The sequence below is a fragment of the Passer domesticus genome, chromosome 10, assembly GCF_036417665.1.
Source record: "Passer domesticus isolate bPasDom1 chromosome 10, bPasDom1.hap1, whole genome shotgun sequence".
Lineage (NCBI taxonomy): Eukaryota > Metazoa > Chordata > Aves > Passeriformes > Passeridae > Passer > Passer domesticus.
This window is the reverse complement of record NC_087483.1, coordinates 5,605,661-5,622,579: the sequence shown is the minus strand read 5'-3', so window position 1 is coordinate 5,622,579 and position 16,919 is coordinate 5,605,661. Positions and strand designations below refer to the sequence as shown.

The window sequence follows — 16,919 nt, the reverse complement described above, 5'->3', positions numbered from 1 at the left end:
TATCAGAATGTTCAAGCTTTCAAAAGCTCAGGCAAAAGCTATTGTTGCCACATGCCCGAACTGTCAAAACTACCAGATACCATCTGTAGGGACGGGAGTCAATCCCCGAGGTTTAAACAGCTGCCAGCTGTGGCAGACAGATGTAACCCACTTTGCACCTTTTGGAAGGTCAAAGTACGTGCACGTATCAGTCAATACGTTCTCAGGAGCAGTATTTGCATCAACACATACAGGAGAAACTGCGCAGCACACCATAAAACATTTTCTCCTCGCCTTTGCTACCCTGGGAGTACCAAAGGAGATCAAAACAGACAATGGACCTGCCTATACCTCTCGTAAGTTAAAAGAGTTCTTCAGTGAGTGGGGAATACAACACAAGACAGGTATACCTGCAAACCCCACAGGACAATCCATCGTGGAAAGGACACATCAAACTCTCAATAGAGTCCTCAGTCAGCAACAGAGAGGAACAGAAATCATTTCTCCAGTTGAAAGTCTTTGCAAGGCTCTCTATGTCATCAACTTCCTGAACTGTACAACCTCAGAGCCTGATCCACCAATACTTCGCCACTTTGCAAATACCACCCAAGCAAAGCTCATGGAGAAACCACCTGTGCTGGTGAAGGACCCAGAAACACATAAAGTCTCTGGACCTTTCGAACTCATTACCTGGGGAAGAGGATATGCGTGTGTTCTGCTACCATCTGGTCCAAGATGGTACCCAGGGAAAAACATAAAACCATACCTAGGCACTGCAAATACCACTTCCACAAGCAGTGACAAGAATCCTCCTGAGTCAAACACAAGACCTCCTCAAAACCAGACCAGCTCGGCCTGGAGACGAAGACGTCGCCAAACATCCACAAGTGGAGGAGACGACCGTCCCATCACACAGCAGCAGACAAAACAGAAAGCTGAACAACATTCTGAGGCATCAAGCCCTAGGACAGACACAGCCTGAAAACAAAACTGTTCTCTGAATTAGATGTTATTACCCTTTTTACCCTAAAAACCCTATTATCCCTTTTATAAACCCTTACCAAAAGCCTCTAACTTTTACCCACTCCCCCACCCTTAGCACCATAGAAAAAACCAAAAAAACAGTAAAAGAACTAAAAATAAAGGTGGGGGGGTGGAAGGAAGAGAGGAAAGGAACAAGAAAGGAACCCTAACCCTCCCCTCCTACCATAAAAATAGTAAATTTTGCTTATATTCCCTATCAGAAGCCCCAGTCCTGCCCAAAGATGAAAAATGTCTCCGTTGGTGCTGTCCTCACTGCTGCCTGGATGTTCCTCACCGTGCCGTGTGCCGTCGGTTGGATCGGCCCACAGCCGAGCCATAATGTCTGGGTAACCTTAGCAAGGACATTAAAACAGGATAACATGTGCTTATCCATGGGGAGCGTTGATAACCCATTTTCCACATATCTAGTAGGAATTCCTTTCGCAGCCGATGACTGGCCCGCCTATAATTCAGAGCTTCTCTGCACCACAGGTAAGCGACCCCACCAGGTAGAAACTTGGGACCAGTGGACAAAAATACTGCCCAATGCTCTTGAGGAACCTCAAGAATTGGATCTGTTGGGGTCCTCTAAGGCCACATTCTGTGTCAAATTTTACTTTAGATGTCCAAAGAATAATTTGCCTGAAATTGACCTGAACAAAAACACGTACCGAAAAGACATATCGCCAATTAACAAAGCCTACAACCCTCACGATTGGTGTAATTACACTGCTCATGTGATCTCTGTGTCCTCTCTCCATCCCAAAGTTCTACCCAAGGGAATGTTTCTCATCTGTGGTGACAGAATATGGGCTGGGATCCCCTCACGACTCCAGAGAGGTCCCTGTACCCTAGGAAAGCTTTCTACCCTTACTCCAAATATCACCTTGTTGCACAATTGGAAAAAAGAGAGCGAATTAAAACGCCACAAAAGGTCCTACACAGCATTTGATGAAAATTGCGACCCCAAATTATACGATTGGAACAAACCTAAAAAGATAGCAGTCTCTATATTCCTACCATGGGTAGCTGCAGCTAAGGCCCTGGGTGAAATAAATCACCTCGGGTGCTGGCTCAGTAAGCAAGCTAACGCTACTTCTGCTGCCCTGAGCAATCTCTTAAAGGAAGAAGAAACCACAAGACGTGCCTCCCTCCAAAATCGAGCAGCGATTGACTTCCTGCTGCTCGCCCATGGACATGGCTGCGAGGACTTCGAAGGGATGTGCTACTTCAATCTCTCTTCACGCTCGGAATCCATCCACGCCAACATCCAGAAACTGAAGGGACTTGTGAAGGACTTAAAAGTAGAAAAGACCCCAGACTGGGTCAACGACCTCTTCGGTCAATGGGGATTAACAGGATGGGTTGCATCTTTGGTTAAAGGAATGTTGTGGATTTTTCTTGTAATTGTCATCGTGCTAGTCATGATCTCATGCCTTGTCCATTGTTTTAAAAGAACCATAGGGAACGCCTTTTTTCTAAATACAGAAAGTGGAGTTGTAGCAGGCACAGGGCCTGCACGGCCTCCTTGGCGATCAGAAGCCTGAGAGCTAAGAAATGCCAAAGTCAGCATGACTAAGGCTTTAGAAGCCCCTCTCTTCCGTCTCTCGGACCCTGCTATCTCCCTGTAAGCCCATAGGTCACCTTCCCCTGACCCTTACTATTGGACAGTTTTCAAAACCCCTGTAGGGTATAAAAATCCCTAACTCTGCCCGGTTCGGGAGAGAAGAGCTGTCACTGGACCCTTCGCAGAGACCCGAATAAAAGAACCCTGCGGAACCCAAACAGCGCTTCTCCCTCTCTCTCTGGGTCTGCTGCGCGGCACCTAGGGCGGCGGCACGGGCAAGCTGAAAGAGCTGAAATCACAAAAGAGCTGACTGCAAATCACTATAGCTTGCCTAGGTTGCCTGAGCCCCCCCCTGCTGAGCTATCCTGGCCGGCGGGCATTCCCTGCTGGGCTTCTGCCCTGAGGGTAATAGCCTGGCCATAGCCATGGTTGTGAAGAATTTGAGGGCATGTGTTGCATGAACCTCTCTGATCATTCGCAGTCCATCCACTCCCAGCTCTCTGAGTTGCGAAGGTTAACTGGAAACTTACAGGTAGAATCGGGCTCCGGTATTGATGAATGGCTCAAATCTTTAGGCTTGGGATCATGGTTGCACTCTATTGTTAGAGTCATCATTATAGTAGGCATTATAGCTTTGTTAGTAGTGTTAGTTTTGCCTTGTTTTTGCATGTGCTTACAGAACGTGGTTCAAAGAATGATACTTGCTGCATCTAATCAGACTACGCTTGTGCAACAGAAAAAGAGGGGAAGTGTGGAGGATTTTGTGAACAGCTGGCTAGCTGACAAAGGTCACACTGATATAATACCGTTAGTTCAGCAAGAAGGAGATGGGTATAGGAGCCAACAGTCAGTGTCTAAACCAGGCAAGGGCACTGTGCCCTTGGTGCAACATCAGGATGGGGAAGAGGATCGTTAGGTAGAAATATGAAGAAAAGATGAGAACAGCTGCAATATAGTAGTCACAAGAATGCTAAGGTAGGTGTAGTTAGCTGATAAGTAACTAACCAATAATGAGCTCGCCCTTTGCAATATGTATTAGCCTCATTACCACCAATATAAATGTATGTGCCTATCAATAAAATTCTGAGATTTGCTGATCACTCATATTGAGCGCCTCATTTCTTCCGCCGATATCACAGAAGCTTGATATATTGTGATGCCTGAACTTCCCTGTTTGTGGCTCCCCAGTGCTGTGCTTAGCAGGCACCCAGTTGTGTTTGGACATGAGCTACCACTGCCAGACACGCAGCAGCTGGAGCATTGAACATCAAAGACTGAGCTGACGTTTTTCCCAGAACACAAGGAAACATGGCAGTGCCTCTGTATAATCTGACTGTCCTGTGAAATTCAGCAGCTGGTGGTGTTCAGGTGCTGCTGCTGCTGTTATAGATACATAGTACAATACTGGCCTTTTCAAATGTTGAAATGGATTCTATATGTGTGGTGTTAAAAGAACTTTGCTATAAAGATCTCGTTTTCATTTCTGTTGTTAACTAAAACTTAGAAACAACTGATGTAGTATGCTTGTGTTAAAATGCCTGCTTGGATGGGATACCATCCCATGAACATGTGATGAGGACACCTGCTGCAGATATGCCAACTATCAGCACTCACGGTCTGAAGAAAATGTGGACCAAAGCCTGTCTCCGTTGAGTAAGGAACGGAAGTGAAGTGACACATTAACTCTCTTCAGCAGGTTAATGCCGAGTTTATTAGAAAGCCATTCCTTTTTATGCACTGTTCCGATACAGCTGGACCTGACTGCTCATTTAATCAACACCCCCCCACCACTGGCTAATTAAGAAGATGCCCTTTGGTAAACATCTTCTGAGAAAACAACTGTTCAAAACACCAGCCACAAGATTGTTTTCATTCTTTCTCTCAGCCTTTTCAAAACTCCCCAGAACAATTCCTGGGAAAGTTTATGTGGCCTTCTCTCTCTGAGCAGGCTGTCAGTATCCACAAAAGCCCGTAAATGGAGGTGATGATAAGAATGGACTAAAAGCACAAACAAGGAATACGCATGCTCTAAAAAGGCAGACGTGAGGAGGAGCCATGCTAAAAAGTTCTTGAAACATGGAAAAGGGTTTGGAGAAAAGTTCAACATGCACAATTGTTTGTGAATATGTAACAGGCAGATGCAATAGAAATGGAATATAAAGAGTGTTTTCAAACTAGCTGGGATAGTCTAGGCTGAATGGCAAAAGGCATCCAGTCATAAATATTTGCTTTATTGTCTCTGTCTCCTATTGTACTTTATTACACCTTCTAAATTTTTTAGAGGAGAGTGAACCTTGTTTTTCACATTGCAATCCAATCTATGAAAAAAATCATGACTAACAGCTTCTGCCTTCTCACAGACACCAAGTGTTGCCAGCAGAGCTCCAGGTGCTGCTGCCAACAGCCCCTGCAGGGAGGAGCACAGCCCCCAGTGCACATGGGCTTTGGCTCCCTGTGGCACAGAAGCCCCCTGGGGCACAGGTCTCTGGGGCAGGAGAGGGGCAGCAGCGCTGCCAGGGCTCGGGGGGTGGCAGCTCTGCTTGGGCGGGGACTCTGCCACACCTGCTGATGGCAGCGCTGCCCGGGCCCCGGGGCTCAGAGCAGCATTGGTGCCCTGGCCCACACGTTCCCTGTGCCTGTCACAGCCGCGGCTTTAGGATGGCCAGCAGCCGGGACGTGTCCCAAGGAGGCCGTGCCAGCTTCCGTGGAAGGCCCCGTGCCCTTGCCAGCGTGGCTGCCTCAGCAGCCCTGGGGGCTCCTTCTGCTGCCCTGAGCCCGCAGAGCAGGGCAGCGCTTGCTGATGGGCTGAGCCCTTCCTAAAGATCCTGTCGGGCTGCCTTAGACACTTGGGGCCAGGGATTCCTGCCAACCGGGGCCACTTTGGGTGGGCTGGGGGCGGCCCCAGGGCAGGTGGCAGTGTGTGCAAGGGCCCTTTGTGACACACTGCAGCACGGTCACCGTGGCATGGAATGGAGGAATGTGTCCTTTGTGACACGTGGTGACATAGGAGCTGGTGGTGACAAGAACACTCCACAGCACTCGGAGCTGGAGCCAGGACAGGACGGGACAGAGCGGTGCTGTGAGGAGCCCCCGCACAGCGCACTCGTTCCTGTCTGACCCGGAGTTTTTCTGAGGTGTTGTTCCTGCAGCTGACCTCGAGGCCAGACTGTGGGACTTGCTGACCTGAGTCATTTACCAGGAATCTCCTGTCATTGTGGCAGGAGCCCCCAAGACCAGAGTGCAGGACTTGCTGTCCTGCAGCTATCCTGAGACCTCTCTGTCTCAGAAAACTTCAAGGCACAACTGAAATTGCTGACTTGGCAATATCCTGAGGCATCTCTCTAGAAGGTGCCTTCAAGGCTGGAAGGTAGAATGGCAGGCAGATTTTTCAGCCTGTTCAAATGCTTCCGGGGGAAAACTAAGAAAGGCCCTGGAGCTGCTTCAGGAGAGCAGCCTGAAGAGCCAGAGCAGATCCAGACACTGCAGGATGGTGAGTGGAAGAGCTGGGCCAAATGGGTTGATGGCTGCAGCCAGCCTGGCCTCGTCCCATCCCATCCCATCCCATCCCATCCCATCCCATCCCATCCCATCCCATCCCGTCCCGTCCCGTCCCGTCCCGTCCCGTCCCGTCCCGTCCCGTCCCGTCCTGTCCCGTCCCGTCCCGTCCCATCCCATCCCATCCCCTGGGGACATGCCCATGGACAGGACGGAAGAGGGCCCAGGCAGACACCCCGCAGTGGCCGTGCTCCATCCCCCTGAGGCATCCCGGGGCTGTCCCTGCCTGGGGAGCGCAGGGCTGGGCTGTGTTCTCCGGCCTCTCCCGCAGCCCCTCAGCTCTGGCTGTGCTCGCTCTTTGCCAGATGCAGCCGTGGAGCGCACACAAGAGCAGCAATCCAGCCGTGGCCGCTTCCGCAGAACAGCGCAGGTACCTGCAGCCATGCCCACCTGGGCTGGGCCTGCTGTCCCTGCTCAGCCGAGCACTACGCTTGGAGCATCCCTGGCTTCCCTGTCCTTTATTCTTTGGCAGATGTTCCAAAAATTCCCGTGCATTCGCCGTAGAGAGACCAACACCACAGCAGCTGAGGGCCCAGCTGAGCCTGACTCGGGGCTGACCCAGCTCCAGGCAGAGCCTGATGTCAGCCCAGATTCAGGTGGGCTCTCACAGGACTTGGACACCTCAGGGACTGAAACGTGGGCACAGGATCTTCCCACATCAGTGACTGAGGATGCAGTCATAACAAACACTGACAATGAAGAGACTGAGGCCTTGAAAAATACTGGTGCCATGCCCACTCCCCTTGTGGTTTGTGCTTCCACTGTGGATTTTTTCCTGGAGAGTGCTGTTCCCTATCAGCAGCAGGTAAGCAGCCTGGGGCCAGGACTGGAGGCCTCCCAGGAACGTGTGTCCCCTCAAGCCTCGGTCACTGGGCCCCCTCAGCCTTTGAGGCCAGCACAGTGTAACGGGGAGGGAGGCACTTCTTGGGGGGAACCTGGGGAAGTTGCTCCCGTAGACAGCGTTCCAAGTCCTCCCCATGCCTCCTCCAGGTGCCAGCCATGGTGAAGAAAATCCACCAGAGTTTCATGTCCCACGTCACTGTGGATGCCAGGCTGCAAAGTGACATTGTGAGGCTGGCTGAGGAACACCCTGCTGACGTGGCGCTGACCCTCCTGCACTGTGCCCCAACGTGTGACAGGTACGGGGCCCACGTGCCGTGAGAGCTCAGGGCTCACCAGCCTTTAGGGCCCGTGGCCCATCACAGCCTGTCCAATGGGCTCTGCCAGACAGGCAGAGAGCTCCAGGACCCTCGGGCCCCTCTCTTTGCCCAGCCTGCTGCCAATGCTCCCTCCCTGCCCTTCAGGGCACCGGGGCTCTGTCACCTGTGCCCCCACAGCTGCACAGGGCATGATACTGTGACTGAGACACCCTGACACAGAGCTCTGATCCCACAGAGCTGCTGCAATGATGTGGAGAGCCATAGGCTCATCAGGACCCACAATGGAGAAGGTGCTAACAACAGTGCTCTTTGTGATGGAGGATTGGCCTCTGCACAGCACATGCACCTCCGATGGGGACAACAAGGACGTTTTTGCCCTGGCTGTGAGTTTCTGGAACTGGCCTTTGCTTGCCACCCGGTTGCCTCTCCAGCAGCTCTCCATCCTCTCCCTGCCTCAGTCGCTGGGATGAAACTTGGGCTAGGGGCAGACTCAGGGAACACCAGGCCCACTGCTCCCCCTGCATCTGCCCTTGGGCCCTGCCCCATGGACACCAGGGCACTGAGCGCTGTCTTGGGCTGCTTCTTCTGCAGGCAACTCTGGTGATCTGGGTCATTGTGCCTAAATGCCACGAGGCCATAATCCTTTATTCCTCCCGCCTGTTTGTGGCTCTGCTCTTCCATGTTGTCATCACGACCCTGCAGATGCCACCAGAGGAAGTTGAAAACTTCTGGAGAGCATGCCAGGAGGAACACCGCCTTCCCAGCAAGCCCAGCAGGTCCCAGTCCTCCTGTCCTTTCCATGCCCTTGTGGCCAGTGCCAGTGCTCCCAGTGTGACCTGGGCTTTGCTCTGCACACAGGTTTGCAGTGCAGGCCATGAAGGCTCTGCTCTGCTGACTGGAGTGTGACAATGAGGTGATCGCTATGGAGCGTAAGTGTGGCTGGGACACGCTGCTGTGTGCTCACACCCAGCACTATGCCGTGGGTCTGTTGGCCAGGTGAGACCCCCTTCTCCTCCACACTGCCCCCAGCATTTGTGCCCTGTGCCCGGGTGCCCCACACAGTCCCTGTGGTCATGGGCCAGAGGGCCTTGTCACCGAGGGACGGCCAAGGAGACTGGAAAAGGCTGGGAGAGGAGGGTATCCAGAAGGGGCCACCTCCCACAGCGCTCACATCCTCTCCAGGCTTGCTGGGCAAAGACCAGACCTCTGTGAGTGAGTCCTGGGTGAGGTTTGGTCCCCCCACCTCAGGCTCTTGGTGTCTTTTTTCCCCTTGCAGAGAGATGCGCCGTGTCTCCCTCTCCTTGTGTTCTGGGATTGCTCTCCGCCTGCTTGGGCTGCTCAGCAGGGAGGAGCCACGCTGGGATCTGCCCGCCCTGGCGTTCCTTGTGGAGGTGAGCCTGAAGGCCAGCGCTGCCTCGCTGAGCTGCCTCCCAGCTCTCTGCCCTCTCGTAGCCGCAGCTGCCTGGGACGGTGCCCGTGCCCTGTGCTGCTGCCTGGGCCCAGCCCTGTGCGGTTCCGGGCTGCTGCTGGCCGGGTGCCCTGTCACTGCCCTGTGCCTTTCAGGTCCTCCAGTGCCTGGACTTGAGGGAATGTGCTGACAGCATCCTGGAGATCATGTCAAGACACCTGAGGAACGAGTGCAGGGAGAGGCGTCGCCTGGCGCTCAGAGGCCTCGTGGTGCTCAGCAAGGATCCCTCGATGGTGAGAAGGGGCAGCGGCTGAAGCTGCGCTGGGGAAAGCAGCCCCATGGGCTGGCAGGGCTGAGGCAGCTGAGGCAGCTGCTCCCAGCTCTCCCGCCTCACCTGCCCCACTGCTTTGGGGCAGGCCTTTGGCCTGTGGGCCCTGCAGCAGCAGGCTGGGGTTGCAGTGCCAGGGCGGTGCTGGTGCTGCAGCCGTCCATGGCTTCCCAGCACAGCCTTGTGTTCCACACAGGCCAGGAGAATGGGCACTCTGTCTCCAAGCCTTCTGGAGCTGCTGGGTGATGCAGACGGAGAGCTGGTCGGCATGACGCTCTCTGTGTTCACTAATTTGCGCAAGCGCAGAGGCATGCTGGTATCCAGCACCACAGCCCCGAAGCTGGCTGAGGCTCTCCTGCTGCTCTTCGACCACGTAAGGCTTTGTATCCCCAGCCTCGGGGACTGGGTGCTGCCCAGAAACTTTGTGCCCCATGGATTTTTGTACTCTTCAGTACAAAAGTACTGGAGTACTGGGCCTGGAGTAGATGGTGCTGAGGTTTTTTTCTTTCATTCAGGTCAACAGCCACGTGCAGCTGCTCTCCCTTGACCTCTTCTTCAATGTGATGGATTTGGTAGCAGATGAGGAAAAAAAGCCCCTGAAGTCAGTGGTGTGCCAGAGCCTTCCTGCACTCTTCTTCCACTGCCATGATGAGAATCAGCGTGTGGCAGAGGTGAGGACTCATGGGCTGCTGCTGTCCCCCTGGCAGGGGGCTGGGCTGCCGGCTGCCCTGGTCACATCCCGAGCTGCAGCCTCCTCCAGGCTGTGGCACAGGGATGTGAGTCCTGTGTCCTGGCCTGTGGGGCTATGTCTGGGTCTCTGCTGCTCTACAGGCTTCTCGGGAAACGCTGCATTGTGCGTCCGGGTTCCTGAAGAGGAGGGATCTCAAAGAGCTGGTGGAGACAGAGAAGCTGTTGGCATTTGCCGAGGTTATGGTAAGAACAGCCTTAAGAACCGGCGGGGCTGCGGGGCGGCCCCGCGGCTCCCCGGGCAGCAGCCGGCCCTCTGCCCCCTGCGGAGCCCGGCGCCAGCGGCTGCTGGCAGCGCCTCAGGGCTGTGCGGGCAGGGGAGGCCGGGGCTGGGCGCAGGGAGCGCCCGCCACAGGGGCTGAGCCCGCGCCGAGCCTTCCCTGCTGCCGCTCTCTGCAGCTGGCAGAGGACACGAGCCGAGCGGCCGAGCAGCTGCCCCGGGCCCTGCGCTACCTGGAGAGCCCACAGGAGCCCCTGCGAGAGGCGGCCATCAGGTTCATGGGTGAGCCCCGAGGCCGGGCTCCCTCCCCGGCCCGCCGCAGCTCGGCCCCAGCCCCGCCCGCTGCCCCGGCAGCGCCATCCGGGCCCGGCGCCGTGGAGCCCCGCCTGGCCCGGGCGCTGCTGCCGCCCTCTGGCAGCCGTGCCCTTGGGCGGCAGCGTGCGGCAAGGGCCCGGGCTGAGCCCTGCCGGGCCAGCAGGGCGTGTGGCCGCAGCGCTGGCAGCGCCGCTGGCAGGGAGCTGTGCCGCTGCCGCCGTGACAGGCTCTGTGTTCACAGGGATGGCCGGGCGGCACCTGAGGGGGCAGCCAGGAGAGCTGCAGCTGATCTGCAGTGGTGAGTGAGGGCAGCAGGCTGACAGCGGGGGCTGGCATGGGGAGCTGCCATCCCTGTCCCAGCTGTGGAGTGCTCTGCTCCCGTGGGCTGAACGCACTGAGGTTTCAGGGCCATGTGGGGCATTCCTGGCCTGCTGCTTTGGGCTGATCCCCTTGGTCCCTGCTCCCTCCTGGCCATGGCAAGAGCCGGCTGGGATGGCCCTGGCAGGGGGCTCTTCTCGTCTCCCTGCAGATCCGGGATCTGACCGTGGCTCTGTTCCTCTCTCATGCAGCCCTTGAACACCTGACGGAGGACATGAGCAGTTCCGTGTCAGAGGTGGCACTTCAAACACTGCATATCCTCCGGGCAATTCAGCGTGGGCGCTATTCCATCGTCCAGACGCTGCAAGATCAGCTGCGCAGGGCATGGAAGAGTCGGCCTCGTCTGTCAGGGCTCGGCTGGCTGCATTGCCAGAGCTCTGAGGAGAACTGATGGGCAAGGCACTCTTGGTGGGGGCAACCTAAGGCAGTGGGAATTTTTCTTTATCTTTTAAGATTTTTGTTTTTTTTTTCCACTTTTGAATTTCTGTAAATATAGAATGTGTTATAATACACATACTCCCAGGAGCTTTTCTTTGCTGCCCAGGATCTGGAGGGCAAGAGAGAAGAAATGGTGAAAAAGGTGTTTGTGCTCAGCAGCAGAGCAAGCTCAGGGGTCCCTGAAGGGGGAAAATGGTGCTTGCACTCAGCCAGCTGCCCAGGCGTGCAGTGCTGCAGGGACAATGGCCAGAAGCCCCTTGGCCTGTGGTGGTTCTGCTGAAGCCTTTGTGCTGCCGACAGAGCGGGTGGGCAGGGCCGGCGCTGCAGGGATCCCTGCTGGAGCGGTGCCTGGAGATGGCCACAAGGCCTGTGGCAGGCAGGAAGCGCCATCCGTGTCCTCCTGGCCGTGTGCTGCTGGCTGCATTGCTGAGGGCTCCCAGGTGCCTCTGGCTGGGGCTCCTCTGGAGCTCCTGTGGGGCTGCGGCGCTGCTGCCGGGCAGCTTGGCCGCGCTGGGGGAGAGCCTGAGGGGCTGGGGCACTGGGAAGCCCTGAGCAATTGGGTGTCAGAGGCCATGAGCAGCCCCCTGGCAGCCGCCTTTACAGAGTGGACTTACAAGACACATCCTGGGCACTCTGTCCTTGGAAACCAAAATGCAGGGATTTCTCAGACCTTTGGTCTTGTAAGCAAAGCGTAGAATTAAACAGAGGATTTGATCTGAGATTTTGGAAAGGGCTTCCAAATTTAGGTGCTAGAAGCGAGAATGTGGATTTAGAGTTCATAACAGAGACACGTGAAGCTAACTGGAGGAAAGATTAGAGATTTAGAGTTTAAGATATAGAAAAAATAAAAGTAGTTAAAAAACGAAACAAGAAATGGAGAATGCAGTGCTGTAGGTTTGTTTGCCATAACATGATTGCCTAAGGAAGCTTACAATGTAGCATGAGTCCCTAAAGCGAAATGTTAAAGGATTGGGTCAAAAACATACTTATCCTTGTTGGCAGTGTTTTATTGGCCAATAAATCCTTAAAAGGTCTTGTAACTAGAAGTCTTGTGAGCTTGTGAGCCATACAGTGGAGATGTGAGCCAAACTCACCCTTCCTGTCTGTGCCAAAGATAAGAAAAAGAAATGGCATCATCCAAAAAACTCGGAGGTCGGGTTTCTAACTCGTTCCAAACTCCTTCAAATCCCCCTAAGTGTGATTTAGCTACAAATAGATGACAAGGACTCTTAATGCTGGCTGTTTGACTCCAAACCAGCTGCTTTAGAAACTGTCACATAGCCCTGTGTAATTATGTGGCAGAAATGTATCATTTTAAGAAACTTTCCCAACTGACTTGATTAGAGGTTTGTTTGTAGGGTATTTTAAGGGAAGCCATCACAGCAGAGGTCTGGCCTTTGGCTGAGCTGTGTCCCCTGCTGGTTGTGAAGTGTGCCATCAGCTCCAGGTGTTTCTGGGCTAAAAATATAATCAAGTCACTTGGACTTGCTCTTTTTGGCCTATAAAAGGTGGACTGACTTTTGGGGCAAATTTGGAGACCACATCTATAGGTGGATGGACCACGTAGGATTTTCCCAGTTGCTGGGAATGGTTCTCCAGGTCCTTGGCGCAAAACAGGGCCCCCCAGCAACTGTGGATCTGCAGGATGATAAACAATTCAGGCAATTGGTGATGCATCTTTCTAAATCACTCTCCTTTCTCTCTTACAGTACTGACTGAGGTGCACTGCCTTGCTTGTTTTTGCTTCTCACTAAAACCAAGCGCACATTTTTATTGAATGTATCTTCTTTCACTGTGGTTCCTTAATATTCACAGTAAAATAAGAACATGATTTCCAGTGAGGTGTCCTTTAAATGGCCTCTGTCAATTGGCAGAACAACAGGAGGCTCCTGAGGGGCTGGAGCACTGGGAAGCCCTGAGGAATTGGGTGTCAGAGGCCACAAGCAGCCCCCAGGCAGCCGCCTTGTTCCTGGCACCCGGCTGCTCTGGTGCTTCCCCACAGCGTCTGCCAGGCCTGCGGCAGAAGCCCTCGAGGCCAGGCTTCAGCAGGAGGCTGGGGACAGCCCTGAGGTGCCCAGGCTGGGCTGGCTGGGGACAGGGAGGGCAAAGCTCCACTGCTGGGGCAAGGGACAAGGTGGTGGGAAGGCAGATAACCTGAGATTTTACCCCCCAAGTGTTCTTTCTTTCCCCTAATATTTATCTCAGGTTTGGTCCCATGATTATCAATGTTGCAACATATTATATGACAGTTTCACACCAACCTTCAGCCAATTACATAGAGCAAAATCATATTGACAGTAGTTCTATCCAACCACATGAATCACACGTAGCTTTGGTTAAAACAATAGTAGATTTTTCTCTCATACAATGATTCGTTTATAAAAGACAATGCATAGAGCCCCATTCATATTTAACCTTCTAAATATTTACTAAAATATACTTTTTGCAACTTAGAAAGCTAAACTACACAGCTTAATTGTTCTATTTCTCATGTCTTTGCTACTGCCGATATATCTTTTCTGCTGCTTAAGCATTTCACTCTCCTTACTGTCTGTGAGACCTTTCTTTTTCCCAGCTTTCCTAAAATCCTCTAATCCCATGGATACCCACAATTCCTCCTCTCTGTTGACTCAAAAAGAAATCTTCAAAATTGTGTTGTCCACTACTTGCTCTCCTATAACACTTTTGTTTACTATCTGCCTGAGACATGTTCTTGTGGACACTAATCATTGCTATGTTACAGCACAGCAATTTAATGCTGTGAAGGCCCAGTCAGTGAAAAGATATGAATCACGTCTGACAATAGTTATAAGTCATTGTGCCTTAACTCAAAGATTCTAGGATCTTAACTCAAAACCCTCCTCCATTTCTATACCTTCATCCATCATTTCCATGAGATTTCTAACACTTTCTGTGCTTCTACTTCCTTATATATTTATATAAATTTTTAAAATTTTGTTTTCAACAAAAACAAAAACCAAAACTTTTGCCAAAATCAGCTCTACAAAACAAATATTTGACATACAATTGACACACTTATAAATAACATTAACACAAAATCAGAGTTTGCAGGTTCCACCGATGCACAAGGAACGTCAGGCGTGACCTGGGATCCCTCTGCTCGGCTCACGTCTGCGTACTTGCTTCCTCGGTTCTGGACTCGTCAGCACGTTCTGGGGTGCGATATGGTTTGACATTTTTGGCTGGGACCCACCTAATTCCTGCACCTGTAGAGACAGAAGCATACCCTTTGCCCCAGGTTATGAATCGGAAAGGACCTTCAATTTGTCCAGACTCAGGGTTTCTAATTAAAACAGGTGGATTTTCTTTCAGTTTTGCCTGAGTGTTATTTGAAAAATGCCTAAGAATCGGTGGATCAGGTTCTGCAAAGGAACTGTTTAGGAAATTAAAAACATACAAAGCTTTGTTCAGTCTCATCTGAGGTGTGACCTCTGCTCCCCCTCTCTATTGATCTAAAATGCGTTTTAGTGTTTGATGTGCCCTTTCAATAATTGCTTGGCTTGTGGGAGAGTGAAGAATACCAAAGATGTGACAAACACCTCATTCTTTTAGAAATGTGGTTAATTTTTGAGATATTTATGCAGGGCCATTGTCAGTTTTTACTTCTTGGGGCACAACCAATGAAGCAAAAGCTTGCAGAAAATGATGAGAGGCATGATTACTTGTTTTACTTGTGTGAAGAGAAGTAAATATTGCACTAGAGGACGTGTTTACTGAAACATGAATGTTTTTAAATTTACTAAAGGAAGGGTATTTAGTGATATCTGTTTGCTATAACTGCAGGCGATCCACCTTACCATAAAGCAGAAAATCAAGTAGTAGATGTGCCTCAGTCTGTATTAGCTGATATTAAAGATGCTGCTAGGGAAGCCTTATTTTCAGTAGAATCAGCTAGCACACATGTAAATTCTTATACGTTAATTAAACAAGGTAAACCAGAATCCTATAGTTCTTTTTTAGATAGATTAACTCCAGCAGTTGAAAAGAAATGTCCAGATGAACAAGCTCGTTCTTATATTGTTCAAAACCTTGCTTTTATAAATGCTAATGATGAATGTAGAAAAATTATTTTAACTTTACCTGATCAGCCTCCAACTGTTGTGCAGATGTTAACAGCATGCAGCAGAATAAGTGGACCACAACATCTTGCTAATTTACAGGTCAATGTATTAAAAAAAACATTAGAAGATAATATGACAAAATGAATAAACAAATTTGAAAAGCTTTTAAAAAAAACAGAAAAAACTTTGAGAAAATTCTGTTAACACTGTGCAATTGGACTCTGATAAAAATCCTTGTTGCTTTGCTTGTGGTAAACCAGGTCATGTTAAAAAGGATTGTCCCGCGAGAACATTTCCACCAAAACAACTTTCTATCTGCCCTTGATGCCGAAAAGGGAGGCATCTTGCTAAGCATTGTCACTCTCATTTTAATATTGATGGCAGACCTCTGTCGTTAAACTTCAAAAACAGCGCGCACTACCACTGTGCTCAGACACAAGTAGTGGTGCCCCCTGGCAACCAGGTACCCACTCAAATGGTGTTAATAGTCATTTGTGCCTCAATCAACCAATCCTCAAATGGTTACAACTCAATATCCTCAAACACAAGGCACGAATTAGCCTCCTTAAAGCTAATTCCTCTATTAAATAATTAATGCTGGGTGAACATTCCTACTAGAGTTATTAATCCTTTTTAACAAAGACAACTTTTTAAAATTCTAAGCAGTCAACAAATTTCTTAGACTCTCAATTCTTCCTACTGTTGTCTCAGTAAACTCTAATGAAGAACTAATGACTTTAGTTCTTACACTTAAAATTCCTATGGTAATTCCTCCAAAAACACCTATTGTTATTGCATTTCTGTCTCCTATGAATACCCACAAGCAAAACAACTTTCCAAAAAATTCAATTGTGTCTGTACCTTCTAGTTCCTCAAGTCCAAAAGTCTTTTAGGTGTAATGTTTGAATCGTGACTGATCTCAATTAACTTGTAGCCTGACTCACTGTAGTAAAACAATTTGTGTTACAGCATGCCAGATACTGGTGCAAATGTCACTGTAATTTCTCACATGTTCTGGCCTAATGACTGGAATTTAGTAGCTCCATCAGGTTCCCTCACCGAGATTGGAGGTGCTACTGTGTGTCTGCAAAGTGCATCCATGATTAACATTACAGGTCCTGAAGGAAAGACTGCAGCGGTGCGTCCTTTTGTTGTTCAGAAGTCTCTCATGGTCTGGGGGAGAGACGTCCTTTCCCAATGGGGAGCGAAACTGGAAGTGGGCCTGTGATGACAACCACGTCGAAACCTGCCACTTTAAAGATTTCCGGGAAAACTGATCATCCTATATAGATTGATCAATGGCCTTTGACAGAGAAAAAATTAAATATCCTTAATAAATTGGTAAAGGAACAATTACATCAGATTCACATCGTCCCAACAAACAGTCCCTGGAATTCAGCAGTCTTCGTCATCCACAAGAAGACATCAGACTCCTGGAGGTTGCTTCATGACCTGAAGAAGATAAATGAGGTGATCGAAGACATGGGACCCCTTCAACCTGGACTCCCTTCTTTATCAATGATCCCAAGACACTGGCCTCTCGTCGTCATTGATTTAAAGGACTGTTTTTTCCACATTCCACTTCATCCTGATGATGCTCCAAGATTTGCTTTTTCAGTTCCTGTCATCAATTGAACAGAACCCGTGCAGCGATATCACTGGAAATCACTGCCACAAGGGATGAAGAACTCGCCTATAATTTGTCAATATTTCATCGCC

At 50.8% G+C, this 16,919-nt stretch overlaps 3 protein-coding genes and 1 long non-coding RNA gene across 6 annotated transcripts in view; 2 read left to right on the top strand and 2 right to left on the bottom strand.

Moving 5' to 3' along the window:
- Positions 1–16,919, bottom strand: part of LOC135308490 (maestro heat-like repeat-containing protein family member 7) — a 166,226-nt gene that overhangs the window by 98,075 nt on the left and 51,232 nt on the right. The gene's annotated exons all lie outside the window — the stretch shown is intronic.
- Positions 1–16,919, bottom strand: part of LOC135309327 (maestro heat-like repeat-containing protein family member 7) — a 122,861-nt gene that overhangs the window by 96,007 nt on the left and 9,935 nt on the right. The gene's annotated exons all lie outside the window — the stretch shown is intronic.
- Positions 5,616–6,645, top strand: LOC135309434 (uncharacterized). The gene is made up of 3 exons (XR_010369708.1): positions 5,616–6,059; positions 6,430–6,494; positions 6,597–6,645. It is a non-coding gene; the product is annotated as an uncharacterized LOC135309434 (long non-coding RNA).
- LOC135309324 (uncharacterized) lies at positions 8,207–10,844 on the top strand. Its single transcript, XM_064435474.1, has 8 exons — positions 8,207–8,280; positions 8,561–8,675; positions 8,848–8,985; positions 9,217–9,393; positions 9,536–9,691; positions 9,852–9,953; positions 10,167–10,195; positions 10,832–10,844. Exons 1-8 carry the CDS (start codon positions 8,207–8,209, stop codon positions 10,842–10,844), a joined length of 804 nt encoding a protein of 267 aa, XP_064291544.1.

Bases quoted from the DNA above. Each gene is read 5' to 3' on its own strand.
- LOC135309324 (XM_064435474.1), top strand. From the start codon at position 8,207: ATGGAGCGTAAGTGTGGCTGGGACACGCTGCTGTGTGCTCACACCCAG. The intron at 8,986-9,216 runs GTGAGAAGGGGC...TGTTCCACACAG, and splicing joins TCAGCAAGGATCCCTCGATG to GCCAGGAGAATGGGCACTCT. The intron at 9,394-9,535 runs GTAAGGCTTTGT...TCTTTCATTCAG, and splicing joins TCCTGCTGCTCTTCGACCAC to GTCAACAGCCACGTGCAGCT.